This window comes from Nomascus leucogenys, chromosome 22a (assembly GCF_006542625.1).
Source record: "Nomascus leucogenys isolate Asia chromosome 22a, Asia_NLE_v1, whole genome shotgun sequence".
Lineage (NCBI taxonomy): Eukaryota > Metazoa > Chordata > Mammalia > Primates > Hylobatidae > Nomascus > Nomascus leucogenys.
The window spans coordinates 99,575,676-99,592,249 of NC_044402.1; the positions used below are offsets into that span (position 1 = coordinate 99,575,676).

The 16,574-nt window shown below is 38.8% G+C and overlaps 1 protein-coding gene across 3 annotated transcripts in view; it reads right to left on the reverse strand.

Moving 5' to 3' along the window:
- Positions 1-12,656: 12,656 nt before the first annotated feature.
- Positions 12,657-16,574, reverse strand: part of SATB2 (SATB homeobox 2) — a 190,725-nt gene continuing 186,807 nt past the window's right edge. The window contains exon 11 of one of the 3 annotated variants that reach the window (XM_003253903.3): positions 12,657-15,840. In XM_003253903.3, the coding sequence (XP_003253951.1) occupies positions 15,379-15,840 (462 nt within the window). In that variant the 3' untranslated portion in view covers positions 12,657-15,378. The remainder of the gene's footprint in view (positions 15,841-16,574) is intronic. The other 2 variants (XM_030802779.1, XM_030802780.1) reach the window with 2 other exon arrangements.

A 16,574-nucleotide genomic window follows, 5' to 3' on the forward strand; every position in this document is an offset into this window, starting at 1 on the left:
CTGGTTGCTCTCATGGGATCATTCAGAGTTCGTCTCTTGTAATTTTCTAGGTCTGGCCAGAAATATTTTGTTTTTATGTTTAAACACCCCACCAGTCAGCACCTGGTAAATATATAGCTGGAATCCTCAATAAATTACTTAGAAACTAAAGGAATAGATTGTATTAAAAAAGGTATTAAGAAAATTGACCTCTGTTTCTCTAATAAAAGTGGGAGAGGCAGGACCCTCCCATCCCAATCAATGTCATTAATTGGTTATTGGAGCAAATGAATGATTCTTTCTACCTGTTCTCCTCCAAGTTTAGGAGGAACTAATCTGGTCAATTAACCTTTGGCATCACGGGTTTGAAGCAATTTGGAAGAGGGCTAGTTTTTTGTTGTTTTTTTTAATTTCCCTGGGCTATTCTTTTGTCCCCTGTCCCCTGTGCTTTAAGAGGAAACTCGATTCAAGACATTCCAACAAATCCAGAAGGAAAAATCCTGATTCCCCTAATGCTTGAGAAGTGAGACTCACAAGCAGGCAACGGGCCTTTATTTCTGGAGGGAGACAGCTGGAGCAAGCTCTCTCTGCGGGGCTAAGAGCATCTTGCTCTTTATTCGGTTTCTCTGATGAGGCCTTTAGTTGGGCATCAGTTTACCCATTGGTAAATGGAGTTGAATAATATATACTTACCACTCCATAGTAAATGAATATTGAAGATCTTTGGCTAAAGAGGGCTATGAATATGTAAAAGCTCTGTGAATACAAATCAAGAATTCATGACTTAGTAAAAGCTCAATATGTTGATAAATCTTGAATTTTTGCAAATGCTGAGATGTTTCACTTTTATTCAGAATATATAATAGTTAGGGATTGAAGTTTAGCCAGAGAGGCTTTATGCAAAGGACACATATGTAACTATGTACAGTAAAAAGCTGTACATCTGGCATGCTGGGGGAGACTGGAGGCACCAGTCAGTCAAAAGTTCTGACTAACAATTTTTCACTGCTTCTGGTAGTTCTCTTGTTTCTTGTCTTGGGCTCTGTATTAAAGCCTAGATGTGTTGGGGTGGGGGGTAGTGGGGAGATGGCAATTTTATTCAGGGAAAGCTATGTTTGGCCAAAGTTCACTGAAGCAGCCATGTAGCTCAGCCCTACCCGCATGCAAGGCTCCAAGTAGCCACAGAGAGCTCCATGCTCACAAATCATGGGATCCTTAGGTGTGGCATTGTGACATCAGAGGAGCAGATGCTGAAATGGGAGATGTACACGCAAATGGACTTGTGCACAAGTGTGGGCCGAGCCACTCCTTGCCCATTCTGCGCTTTCGTACTAATCAGAAAAAATGGTCACTTCCTCTGGGTAAAAGCAGACCCTATACCAGAGCTGCCACTTTTCTCTTTACCTAGATACCCATGCTGTGAACAATCTACATAATCAGATGATGTGTTCCCAAATATGAACTTGGGGAAATCTTTGATTTCTCCGGAAGGATGTATTTGATGTGAAGAAATTGTATTCAGTTTAATTTTTAATGACTTGTTACTAAAATTCCTATACTCTCCAAATGTAGCTTTCGGGGTAATTTGAGATTGTCACCTTTTTCTCATTTAGAAGTACAGGATTAATTCAGTAGTTATGAATAGACATCAGAGTTGATGCTGAGCTTCCTACTGGCCAGGGCAAGAAAGGGAAACTCAAGAAATTCAGTTGTTCTCACTATCAGATAAAGAAAGTAGCATACCCAAATTCCACTGGGGAAACAATGATCATCTTTTTTACCTTAAAATCAAAAGGAAATTTCTTGTATGAAATTTCACCTGAGAGCCACTGAGGCATCATAGACAACCACTGCATCAATAGTTTATAGTAAATGTAATGGCAATACATGGCAGCACTTTCCTGCAAAATCCTTTAAAAAAACCAAAGCCCATTTGAGTTAATTCTGAGAAGGCCGAGCAAATTTGGGGATCTTTTGGTGCCTGACTTAAAGGACAGAACTTCTGGGAAAGTAAATACTCAGCCTAGTCCTCAGACTGGCAGTTTCTAGATGTCATCTGCAGTCAGCTTCTAGGTGGTGACAGAGTTTTTTCTGCTCCCCAGAAAAAAGGAGGGGAAAAAGGGTAAGACATACATATTTCACAGCAAATTGGTTCACTTTCCTCACGTGAATAGGATTATGCTTTATTTTGTTGTATTTTTTTAAAGACAGGGCCTTGCTTGGTCACCCAGGCTGGAGTCCAGTGGCACAATCATAGCTCATGGTAAGCTTGAACTCCTGGTCTCAAGCAATCCTCCCAGTTTCAGTCTCCCCAAGGTGCTGGGATTCCTTACAGGCATGAACCACCCTGCCCAGCCCGACTGTAGTTTATTTTAAGATGATGTCCTTCCAACTTTGGGAGGAGTTAAAAGTGCTTTGTTTCATGTGATAATGGTAGAAAAGATGGTAGTTTTATATTTTGTATTGCTTGTTGAGTGTCTTTATTTGCCAATACGAACCTGATAAGTCCTTATTGGCCCCCAAGTCTGAGGAGTGTCTATTACTGGTCCAAGAAGTCCCAAAGTCTGGCAATGACAGCCATGGACTATATTCCCAAAATAGCATTTCGCAAAGTAATAGAGATGAGTGTCATACTTGCAGATGGGACCTTGGCAGGAGTACCGTTATCCTATGATGGTGCTGAAGATGGCAAGGCCTCCCCAGTATTCCCAGTACAGTAAGCTTCCTGAATGCCACCAGAATGGGTCTCAAGGATATCTGCATGAATCAACTTCAGGTGTGCAAGCTTGCAGATATACTGGTTAAAAGCCCATTGTTCTACTATCTGAGTGCAGAGGTTTTCAAAGCAATGTTACGTGTAAACTGTCTGTAATGTAAACAAGTTTCACTTAGAGTTTGACAATCTTTCTGATATTAAACACACGAACTTGATGCTGGTCCATGGTGGAATTAGTTACAAAATGTATTCTCCCACATAATCTAATGAGTTGGTCTGCCATCTGGAAATATTTAGTAGTGTCCAACTGAATATAGAAGAATGATTGATGGAGGTGATTTACCCTTGATCAAGTTCATACTGAGTCACTCTTACAGTCACTCTTAGTCAAATAAGATTAAGTATTATTTGATGCTACTTCTAGTTTCTCCTAGTAAAAGCAGGCATCAGTACCTCAGAGGACACTTACTTCCCCATCCACGGTGGATCGACATCATTTCACCTTGGATTTTAGTATTTTTTGGTTTACAAATTACCTACCTACTGATATTTTTCTCAAAGGCAAATACCGTGACTTCAACGAACAGTCTCATATTTTTAAAAAATGAACGCTTTGTACCAGGAATCATCTTTGGTAATGGGAATACAAAGATATTGCAGGAAAACCATCATTTAATAGGCAGGCACTGTGCTTTATATGGGCACACACACACACACTGCAAGGGAGGTATTATTTTCTTTTTATATCTATATATAGCTCCAAATTACAGAAAGCTAGGAAGTAGAGTAGATCTATTTCTAGATAGATACCAGCCCTTTCTGATTTCAAAGCAACATTATGTTGTTCTAATAAGGCATAGTATCTTTCCTCAAAGAGTTCGAAGTCTAGTGCATTTGGCATACTTTTTGGGCCCTGAGCACCTCTGACTGTTTTTTCTATGTTTAGAGAATTTCCTACATATGAGTCCAACACAGAAGACAGAAATGCACTTTCCCAGCCTTCCTTACATATGACTTAGGCTGCTTCAATCAGTACTTTCATTTGGAAGGGAATGGAAAAAAAAATGCACCATGTGAATTCCACTTCACTAAGGGCAGTGGTGGAGCCATCCGGGTTTCAGAGGTAGCAGGGGCAGAGGTTTTCAGATGGCATTCAGTGCCCAGGAGCATGGGACCAAGATCTGGTGCTTGTGCTCTGTGCTGCAGCAGCAGTCTCCCCTGGAGTCATTTTAGATATTGATCCTAATCTCTAACCCAGATTTTCTGACTTACCTGGAAATTCTCTGGGCCTTCTAATAACTTTTAGTAAACTTTTTTTTTCTGCTTAACTAGTTAAATTTAGTTCTGTTGTTGTCAACTAAAACTCCTGACTTTATTTCCCTCACAATGGCTTCAATATAACAGACATTTTATAAATCTACTTTGTTGGTTGATACATGAAAAAAAATGATTTAACAGAATAAATTAATAGAAGATAAACTTTCTAGGCTCTTTTACATCCTTGTCACCCTCTGTTTTTTGAATATATCTTAATTTATCAACATCCTTCCAAAATATGTCATCCAGAACTGAAAACAATGTTGCAATGTGGACTGATTAGTATTGAAGAGTATAGGATGATCACCTTTCTCGGTTTAAGCTGTATATCTCTATTCATGCAGTCTGAAATGACATAAGCTCTCTTAGTAGCTGTATCACATGATTAAGGAAGAAAGCCTGAGAACTTATAGGATTTAGTAATCAATATTCAATATGAGCCTAAACATGTGATGTGGTTACTAGAAGAGTCAATTCAGCTTTAGATGGCAACAATAACAGGGGAAAAGAGAACTAACCAAAAGCAGAATGGGCTGAGTTCCAAACTCATAAGTTCCTAGTCATGAAAGAACAAAGACTGCATGGCCACCAGCCAAGGATGCCTGAAAAGGAATTTCTGCTTTGAATAAGAGGATGTGCAGGATAACAAAGCCCATGGTTCTGTGATTCTATCTTCCAAGACAACACAGAATCACAGACTATGAATTACCTGAATGTGGGGCTTACAAATGTCAGTTGTTGAGGTTCTTGAGGTCAAGGCACTTGTAAGTCAAGTAACTTGATTATGCATTACAGAAATATTCAGATGAAGTTTATCTCTATAAGGCAATTTAAATATTTAATCTTGGCTGAAGTTGGGAAAATTTCAAAATCCAACAGAGGGAAACTGCTATGAAATGTACCCCATTCATCAAATATTTGTTAAAAGGGAGGGAACAGCTTTGTGCCCTATTGGTGTTTTCAATGGGGTGAGGAAGCTGACAATAAATAAAAACAGGAAACATAAGTAAATTATAGAGTATGTTAGAAGCTATGAAAAAGAAAATGCAGGACAGAATAAAACGAATCCAGGAGGCAGGTGAGTTTGCAATTTTACATGAGGTGATCAGCAGAGTTCTCCTCGAGAAGATGATTTTTGGGCAGACTGGAGGCAATTGAGGAAGCCAGCCATGGGGCTGTCTGGGAAAAGAGGTTTCCTGGCAGAGAGAAGAGCTAGGAGAACAAAGGACTGAGGCAAGAGTGGGCCTAGTGTATTCCAGGGACAGCAGGGAGCCAGTGTATCTGGAGCCCAGTAAACAGAGGAGAGAGAATTAAGGAGAGGAGGTCAGAGAAGGGTCAGATCACGTAGGGCCTTGCAGGTCATTGTAAGGACATTGGTTTAATCCTGAAGAGGTGACAGGGTCAAGCAGGAGACTTGTGCGGGGGCTGTTGCTACACTCCAGGTAAACAATGATGGTGGCTGTGATCAAGCTGGTAGCAATGTTGGTGGTGAGAGGTTGTGAGATTGTGAATATATTTAAAAGGAAAGCTAACAGGACTTTGTTGTGGGAAGTCAAGGACCCTGAACGGAGGGACCGACTGGAGCCGTGGCAGAGGAACATAAATTGTGAAGATTTCATTTTAATATGGACATATATCAGTTCCCAATTAATACTTTTATAATTTCTTATGCCTGTCTTTACTTCAGTCTCTGAACATAAATTGTGAAGATTTCATTTTAATATGCACATTTATCAGTTCCCCAAATTAATACTTTTATAATTTCTTACGCCTGTCTTACTCTAATCTCTTAATCCTGTTATCTTCCTAAGCTGAGGATGTACGTCACCTCAGGACCACTATTGTGTTAACCATACAAATTGATTGTAAAACATGTGTGTTTGAACAATAGGAAATCAGTGCACCTTGAAAAGGAACAGAATAACAGCGATTTTAGGGAACAAGAGAAGAAAACCATAAGGTCTGACTGCCTGCGGGGTCAGGCAGAATAGAGCCATATTTTTCTTCTTGCAGAGAGCCTATAAACAGACATGCAAGTAGGAGAGATATCACTAAATTCTTTTCCTAGCAAGGAATATTAAGACCCTAGGAAAAGAATTGCATTCCTGGGGGGAGGTCTATAAATGGCCACTCTGGGAATGTCTGTCTTATTCGATTGAGATAAGAACTGAAATACGCCCTGGTCTCCTGCAGTACCCTCAGGCTTACTAGGATTGGGAAACCCCAGCCCTGGTAAATTTGAGGTCACACAGGTTCTCTGCTCTCGAACCCTGTTTTCTGTTGTTTAAGATGTTTATCAAGACAATATGTGCACTGCTGAACATAGACCGCTATCAGGAGTTTCCGATTTTGCCCTGGTCCTGTTTCCTCAGAAGCATGTGATCTTTATTCTCCTTTTTGCCCTTTGAAGCATGTGATCTTTGTGACCTACTCCTGTTCCTACACCCCCTCCCCTTTTGAAATCCCTAATAAAAACTTGCTGGCTTTGTGGCTCAGGTAGGCATCACGGACCTACCAATATGGGATGTCACCCCCAGAGGCCCAGCTGTAAAATTCCTCTCTTTGTACTCTTTCTCTTTATTTCTCAGCCAGCTGACACTTATGGAAAATAGAAAGAACCTATATTGAAATATTGGGGGTGGGTTCCCCCACTAGGACTTTCCTGACAGATTAAATGCCGTTGTGTTAAAGAAAAAAAATAAAGGGCAAATCCAAGGCTTTAGGCCTAAGCCACTGGAAAGCTGGAGCTGCCAACAGGTGGGAGGAACAGTTCAGGGAAGAAGAGGAGGTTTTCTGGGGCCATGTGAAGCATGCCAGGCATGTGAAGGAGTTGAATCAGCAGTGGAAGCTACTGGTTTGGAGATGTAGGAAAGGTCTAGGCTACAGACAGAAATTGTAGTGTGGTCAGCATTTGGGTGCATTTAGTGTCATGATGCTGGATGAGGAAGGAGATTAGGTTTGGGAAAAGGAGGATGAAGGGAAGAACCCGGGATCGTCTTGGACATAAAGGCTTGGAGAGAAGAGAATCAGCAAAATACACTAAAAAAGAACAAGAATGAGGCGGCAGAAAAACAAGCAACTGTGGTGTCATTAATGTTTAAATATCTAATTTTGAAGACCTCAGAAGGCTACTAAAACACCTCATTCATTTTGTTTGCAATTAAGAAAGAAAATCATATTATAGCTCTTGCCAGGAAGAAGGAACAGGAGGAAAGGAGAGATGGAGAGAAAGGGACTGTAATGAAAGAGAATTGAAGAAAAAGTGGGAGAAGGAGAAAAGAAGAAAGTGTAGCATAACAGCCCTTTATCCTTAAAGATTTTAAATCACACAAAGAAAATTTAAACATAAGACTTAATCCTACTCTGAAACTCATCTGAACTATTTTTAAGTCCTCTGTAACATTTGATTATATCCTGCTTTTTTTTCTCCCTGAGAAAGAGGGAGGAAGGGAAGGAAGGAACTACGCTAGATGCTTCCACATAGTTACTTTATTTAATCATGACAACCTTGAAATATGTAAGTCATTAGCCCTATTTTATACTTTTGTTTGTTTTGGAAGAGACAGGGTCTCACTATGTTGCCCAGGCTGGTCTTGAATTCCTGGCCTCAAGTGATCCTCTTGCCTTGGCCTCCCAAACTGCTGGGATTATAGGTGTGAACCACTGTTCCTGGGCCTGTTTTATGGATGAAGAAACTAGGGATTGAAAAGTAACTTTTTCAAGCTGCAATATTAGTAAAAAATAGAAACTAGAACAACTCATTCCCTCCACACAATCAACTAGAAACAAATTAAAGTTGTAAAGATTTTATTTTTCCTTACCTTTTCCTTAAGGGTAGATTCCTAGGATTGCTCAGTTCAAAGTTGACACTGAGTCTCCCCTGATTCCCTTAGCCTGTGTTATTTTATGTTAACATGGGATTATGCTTGCTAATGGATAGTGAATAAATTATAGTTATCTCTTTAATTAATCATTGCTCTGCACTATTTATTACATTGCTAATGGAATATTTTTGTAATTATTTCCCCATATGTGAAGGTAACACTTTAAGCCTTTTAAAATGTCACCAAAGAAGCTACTTCTAGATTCTTTGGGACAGTTGTACTAGCAGATCATGGTGTTTTCTAAAAATAAGCTTTCCCTTGAAAAAAACTCAATCAGAAATGTCATACTTGAACAATATTATGAAAAAGTGTGTTAAGAGATGTCAAATTGTCATGACATATAAACCATGCTGGTCAAGAATTAATGCTCAGTTTATACATTCTTTCTAGGACATTCTACGATACAAAAAGAGAGGTGGTGTGATACTGGGGAGAAAATGCAGACCTTGCTTTAGAACCGGCTCTATTATTTCCCAGCAATACTGAATTTGCAGGGTGCCAAATCACCTCCCTTCATTGCACCCTTCATTCATTGTTCCTGTCTCTGGCTCAATATGCCAGTCCTAGACATGCTCATTCAGAAGACACACTGTCACGCCTATCCCCACACAGGCTCATGTCTCCTCCACCTGCCAACCCACCCCTGTTCTCTGCACGGCCAAATGCAAAGACTTCAGGCCTTGCTCTTGTCTTTAAAGAATCACACCCACCCCAAAACCTGCTGAGCTATTGCCCAAATCTTTCTTAATTACTTCTGATGTAGTCCCCTAGAATTTATCCTTCTCCACTCACTTTGAAAAGATGGGTGGAAGGTAGAAATAAAGCAAAATGTACCCAATTCATAAATGTCCACTTTTCAATGGTAAGCATTTCAGACACAAATTAATGTATTTAGCTTCACTCTCAGGGATCCTTGAAGTGGCATTCTCTGGGGTGATAGAAAACAAAAATCTTATATACTAATCAATTTAAGTGTATCCAGAACTGCTTTGATTCTGCATGAAAACTCAAGGCCACTAATGATGTTCAATAAATATATTTGCTGAATAGATTGAGTTGGCCATGGCATTCCTGTGGTCGTACCACAAGCCTTAATTAAATATGTCTGTAATAACTATATAAAAGCTTAAATGTTGCTTTATTTCATCAGGATCTCTGAAAGTTAATAAATACAATTAATCAAAGTTAGATCACTACTTGGCAATTTCTGATGACAAACGTAATATTTTCATAAACTTTACCACTTTCAAATCATCTTATACCACTGGATTCTCCATAACCCTGTGAGAGTCACTATGCCCAATTTTTAGATGAGGAACATTAGGTTCAAAGTCCTAATTTGCCCAACATTACACAACCGGGGAATGGTGGAGCCACCACCAGAACTCAAATATTCTGGATCCCAATTCCCTTCGAAGTGTAGGGCTTTTCTTTATTAATATCATCTGCCACGTTCAGCCACCAAAGTCCATAACATAAACCCAGAAGATGTGAAATAACCTCACGAAAGCTGTCTTCAAACACTGTTCTATTATTTTTAATGAGTGGTACAGACAAGTGCCATGAATTTGGAAGAGAAAATAACTGTTACCTGTGAGTTATAATGGTCTTAAAGGCAGATCATTTTAGGAATAGGTTTGGCTTTTTCTGCTTCATTTTACAAGTCTATTAAGAACATGACAGTTTGGAAAAAATCTGAATGAACATCCTTAACTTCTGCCAATATTTGTTATCCTGTTCCGTCATTTTTTATCAATTTCCCGATTTTTACAATTTGGAAAGATCTAGAAATCAAAAAAGATTACATAAGCCCTAAAGTGTGTGTCTTGAATAATTGACTAGACATATATGAAAAACAGCCAAAAACCCACTTTGAGACCTTGTGTTAGGCACAGCCTCCTTTCTCCCTGTTAACTGAAGATAATAGTATTTGTGAGGAGTTGCTGTGAGAGCGTAAAGCAACAACTAGTCTGGGAGAGCTCTGCCAGTGTCAGGTTCCTTTCTCCTGCTCCTCTGCTCGCTCTCCCATAGTGTGTCTTCTTCTCTGACTCTATGTCTTTGAATGCACTGTTTTTTCACATATTTAATACACAATCATTCAATCAACATTTTTGAGTGCACTGTTCTAGCTACTGAGGAACTCCATGTCTGGGATTCAGCTGTAGGTCTCAAGGGTTCATGGGAAATAAACATTTAACACAGTAACCACAACATGCTACAAACTCTGTGCAGTGGAATAATCTGGAAGCGGCATGAGCATGGAAGAATTTGTATCACACTAGCAAAGCAGATGGGGAAGGGCTTCCTGGAAGAAGTGCTGCTTGGACTGATCCTTAAAGTTAGCCAGGAATGAACTTAAACTCAGGAGAAGGAAGAGATGTAAGGTGCAGGAAGTAGCAGCAGGGCAAATGTGCCTCTTCACTTATCCTTCTCTTATCTATTATTTTCAACATTCTTCTTAATACCTTCTATGGCAGAGGCTGTTAGCTGCCTACCAAATATCCACTCTTCCCCTTTCTCTGGAATTCACGGAACAGCTAGAAACATTTACTAGTCTCCCTTGCATTCAAGTATAGGGCTTGAAGAAAGAGAGTATAGTCGCTCCTTTGTATCTGTGGATTCAACTAACTGCAAATCAAAATATTTGTTTTTACAAATGAATGGTTGTGTCTATGCTGAACATGTACAGACTTTTTTTTGTCATTCTTCCCTAAACAATACAACTATTAACATAGCACTTACATTATACTAATTGTATTACTATGTATTCTAATAGTATTAGATATTATAAATAATCTAAAGATGATTTCAAATATAGGGAGGATATGCAAAGGTTATATGCAAATACTATGCACCGTTATATAAGGCACTTGAGCATTAGTGAATTTTGGTATCCATGGGTTGGGGGTGTGTGTGGGGGGGGTCCTGGAACCAATCCCCTACAGTACCAAGGGAAGACTGTGTGTCATGTTTTACTTATTTGTCCCTCCTGGTGCCTGGAAGTTAGGTGTGATAGCAAGAGCTCTAGCGATCATCCTGGACTATGAAGAGGGAACACAGGAATCAACACAGGAAAAAATGGAGCTGTGAGCTGGAAAAAGTGTGAGTCTCTACTTCATGAAGCCAACTTATCTCAGCAATTTCTTTCATGTAAGAAACCCTTGTTGGGTCATAATTACTTTGTGCTTTTTTTTTTCTATTGTATGCAGCTAAACCTAATCATAAATGTTCCACCTTCTGAGACCATTCTAGCTTATAAGCAATAATCGTTTAATTCATGGCATGTGTTTGTACCACCCATTCGACAAATACATTTCTGTCTGAAGACGACTTTTGTGTGACTATTTCATTTTTCCTGGATTTATATTTTGCCTTTCTAACAAGTTATAAGCTTCTTGAGGAGAAAGCACAAAGTCGTACATTCTTCGTCACCGCAATTTCTAGCAAATTGTCTGGCATAGAGTACATGTTTAATAAATGCTTGCTGTCTGATTACAGCATGATTGTCCTTTAGAAAGAATGTGGGGAATTTAAAGTCTTTAAGACTCTTCACGAAGGGAAATAACAGTGTAAAGAAACATATGTCCTCTAGACACACACACACACACACACACACACACACACGACAAAACTCAACCCATCAAGTGATCGCTCTGAGATGCTATGACTTGAGAAATTCCTACTTTGCTTTCTCGAAAATAGAAGTCACCAGCACAGCACCTTCTAGGCACACCAATTCATCTGTGTGCAGAGCCTCCCACTGATGAAGTTTGACCCCTAAAACACAATCTCATGAATGTGGAAGCTGCTTGTGCTAAAAGTCATTATTTCACAAATGCTTTCCTTCTTTTTTAGTCTAAATGCAGAGTTCATTTACATTTGCATAAATAACGTTTCACCCCGTGTTGAGCCTCTAGCTGTTTTTAAAAACCTTCAGCACCCTGAAGCTGTCTGCCTTTCTGCAAACACTCGGTTTTCACAAATGATCCTTAAAACATTTCTACATGGTTCATGGGCTGTTAAAAAAGGAAGGGAAACCAAGGAAGAAAGAGAAGTTACATCTGTATGTCAATCAAATGCAGAAAAATGGAAAAAAATAAACAGGAAAAACATTTACAATATCAAAAGAAAACAAAATGACTTTTTACTTTTTCTTTGCCAGTTCTGAAGCGAAGCACTTGCTCTTTCCTTATTAACATTAGTCTTTTGAGCAGTTTTTTCCATTGTAAGCACTTTCTAAAAAATCATTTTCACACATTTCTCAGATACATCAATCCTTTCGGCATTCCTCCATGCACACATTATGGTACCCCAGCTCTAAATATAAAAGACTTTTATTATGTCCATTAACCATGGACATATGTGCTCCAAAAGTTTCCTGACACGCAGTCATTTGTGGTTTTTTAATTATAAACAGAAAATATTCACTAGAAAAATAAAACAGCAGCCTATAAATATATCTTTATACATTTGAGTTTTGTTTGTATATGACAAAAGATTGGATAAATGACTCTCCCAGTTGCCAGCTCCAGGAAGTGAGCATGCATGTGTTTATATACACACAGAGACACACATACATTCACATGTGCTATTAAATCCATGCACTGTACAGGACTCATACATCTGTAATTGCAGGTACCACTGTCTTGTTTCTAAAATAAGGGTACAAATTTTCCTAAGACTCACCAGGTCTCGCTCTGCATGAAAAATTAAGTGGGAGAGCAGATAATGCCCAGTAAAATACTTGACAAACAAAGTCATATTTATTGAATGCGTTTATTTTAACAACCAAAAAATTCTAACAGCCTAACAATGCACATAAGTTAAAAATTAATTATCACTTAGTGATAACAAAGATAGTTGATTTACATGGAAAAAAGAACATTTACAATATGTTAATCCTTATTCACATTGTTGATACCGCAATAAAACACAATTTGTTTTTTTCATTTCACAAAAAAAAAAAAGGCGGGAAATTGTGCTTTGTCAAGAGGCACTACAAGAGAAAGTTTCTTCTTCCAAATAGATATTATATGACAGATATTGAATAAATAGACATATATGCATTGTAATTCGCAAAGATCTGGCAAGACCACAGGCTAAAATGCCCACAGATTCACTTAGAACCACTGCAAACTTGGCAGTGAAATTAAAAAATAAAAGGCAAGACTTAGCATTGAAAAATACCTAATAAATTTTTGGTTGAAGTGTAAAAGATACCAAATGCGGATGCCATCGATAGATGAACCACCTTGTAAGAGCTTGGCAAAATCAGTTTCCATTACGTGTACAGAGTGACCTTCAGCAACAGTGTAAGAAGACAATTTGGAAAGAGTAACTCGGAGATCAGGAAGCAGCAACCATGGACTTTCTGATTAAAGCTGCAGCATACTACAGAAATAGGAAGGATGGGGCCAGGGCTAACTGCAAACAACCATCCTTTTGCAAAGGTATATGACGCTCATGTCAAGATAATTTTTAAACATCATTATTTGAAAAAGTACAGGAAAATGTCCCTTTAAAAACTCCAGAGGTTACTGAGCAGCTAGAATTAGCTTGTATTGCAACATGTCTTCTCCCTGTATATTGTAAGTTCTGAGTTAATATCTACACATAGAGGTTTTTTTTTAACTCCTACCTTTTATACCTTTCAAATATATAAATAGTATTAACAGTTATATTACAATGTTTGTGTAGTAAACAGAAAATAACTTTCAAAGTGATATTGCATGAGGTCTTTGACAAGGTTTCGTGAAAGCACAACTCAAAAAAAAAAAAAAATCCAACCATGTGGGACTGTTTAATGGCCAGTTTAAAGCATGGATTATGCTCACTAGGCCAGTCCTGAATGTGAGGTCTCCTCTGGCAATTACTGTAAGTAGAAGTGGAAAGTAATGCTTCTGGTGTTTCTCATAGGAAGCTGAAAGAGATCTGGAGTACTATAGTAGATTGCAGCTTTAATGCTCATCCCATTAAACATCCAGTCAGCATTAGTTCTGCTTTACATAAGGTAATTGCGATGTAGGTAACTGGGATAATGTTTTCTTTTAGGATGAGTAAGTGATTCTACTGAAATCGCTTCACATACTCTATTGCCCGGAGCTGCACAACGATTCAAAAACAGTTCTTGTAAGGGCTGTCATCCCAGGAAAAGGGACGGGAGAGATTAGGGACTGAACATGTTTGATTAGGTAGATGGAATGTGTACGAAGAAGAGGAAGCCCAAAGTGAAACAGAAATCAGAAATGTCTTTTGGGAGAGGGAAGGATGGAGATTTATTTGAGAGGGAGCCCCTTTAACTGGGCAGCAACTTCTTTCTAACTTAATATTACACTGAACTATTTTCTAGTAAAAAACAAAGACAAAAAAAAACAGCAACAACAAACAACTTTTAAACGAGCAGGCTTATTAATTTTCAGATTTGAAGCCACAAGCAGGTAAATAAATTTCACAACAAAATGTGGCTCATACTATGAATTCCGTATGTCCAATGTCAAAATGTCATTTGATCAAGACTTGCACTAATGGACAAAGTTTTCTCTGCACTGAATTTCAGTTTTACTTATTTGGAATTCCACAGAAATGCATCTGTTCACTACAGTAATGATAAATTGAATAACGGAACGCAGCAAGTCATTTTATTGAGTCATTTTAAGTGTGCATTGTGTCTTTAAGATTAATTTGACTTGTATCATTTTAATGTGCCCTGATTTTTTTCACTTTACTTTTTTTTTTCTTTTTTCGGCAGTGTTGGTTTATTTTGTTAAATACATACCTCAAAAATTACCCATTAAGCTGCCAGATAGGAAGCCATAGAATTAAAAAAAAAAATCAGGGACAAACACAAAAAATAAATAGGAATTCAAAAATAGTCACCCCACCCTGAGAGCAGGCCGCAGTTTATCAAAAAGCCAAAGCGACTCACTGTGAAGTGGTTTTTTTTAATACATAAACAAGTCTTTTCTTTAAGAACTCATTTCACAGTCTATTCTTTCGGATTGCAAAGTCTCTGTCCCATGCAATTTTAATATATATATGTAAATATAGAGATATATACATATACATATACACACACACTTGTAGCTTCCTTCATTTATTTCATAGTTCTTTTCATCCTGGAACTTGCCTGATGTAACTTCCGTTAAGTGCAAGGATAATGAAGGCAGAGTCTCCTGTGATTATAATGACTATGATCCAGTCATAGAGACGGGATAAAGTGTAACGCTTTAGTGTCTTTGCCAAGGCGATGTCTGATTCGGAAATACTGAACTTATTCAGTCTATAGGTGTATCCTGTGCAACAAAGAAATGTCCAAAAGGGTAAGAAAAACAAAACAGACATAAAAAGACAAAAATAAAGCAAAAAAAAAAAACAAAACCCAAAAACAAAAACAAAAACAAACAAACAAACAAAAAACTTTTAAAGAAATGAAAGCAGAAAATCCTTGGACCGATGTATTGCTTTGCCTAGTAGAAGTTCACATTATCTCTGGTCAATTTCGGCAGGTGCTGCCTTGCTTTTGTCAGCATTTTCCTCCTCAGCCTCCACTTTGTACATCTCCTCGGAGCCTTCCTCGCTGTCGTTCTCCTCTGACTCGGTCAGCAGCTCCTCGTCCTTATACTCGGCCACGTCCACCGCGGAGCCCAGGTGCTCTTTCAGCTTCCCGTGGTGCTTCACGTGGTACCGCTGGTTCTGGAAGAACTTGATGATGGTGTGTTTGGGGAGATCCAGCTGAGCCGAAAGAGTGTGGATGGCTTCCTGGTCGGGGTACAGGCCTACATCATGAATAAAGCTTTGGAGGATCCCCAGGGCTTCTAAGGAGATCTTTGTGCGAGACCGGGGCTTTTTGGCACAACTGTCTTCAGTCGGAGGAGGTGGGGGAGGCGCTTCTTCTCTGGGAGGGGAACTCTCCTTGGCTGGCTGAGACTGCTGTCTATGAAGTACCTGATAATTAAGAGAGAAAAAAATGAACACTGGACTCATGATTTTACCTTTCCAAAACCATCAGCCCTCTGAAATATGTGTTATCTATCTAGCACTGGAGGGAAGCTATAGTCATTTGTAAAGTCAGGTCTTTGGAAAGCTTAAAAGCCTTTCTGGAGATTTAGTATCTCACCTACAAAACAGGAGGTTCATAATAGTAGTATTTGCCAACACTTATATTCTGAGATACAAAGTCAAGTCATTTATTGCCTAAGGTCATCTCACTTTAAGCAACCTGGCTTCAGAGTCTTCTATACCTTTAACCACCAAGATATGCCACCTCTCTGAAGGCTAACGACAAAGAAATTGGGCACAAAGGGGAAAGTATGGACTCTGTCATCATGGCTTCAAGTTCATATTCTTCCACTTAGCTGAGTAACCCTGGGCAAGTCACTTAATATCTTTGAGCCTCTATTTCATCATCTATAAAAGCAGGATAAGAAACTAACCTCCTAGAGATGTTGTAAGGATTAAATGACATAATTGTTACAAAGAACAGTGCTTGTCTTAAATCAGGGATTGGCAAACTTCGTCAGGAAAGGGCAAGATAGTAAATATTTGAGGCTCTGGAGGGTCGATCTTTGCCACAACTACTCAGTTCTATTCTACTGCAAAAACAAATGAACATGGCTATGTTCCAGTAAGACTAGATTTGGCCCATGAGTCATAGTTTGCCTCATCTCTGGCTTAGAGCA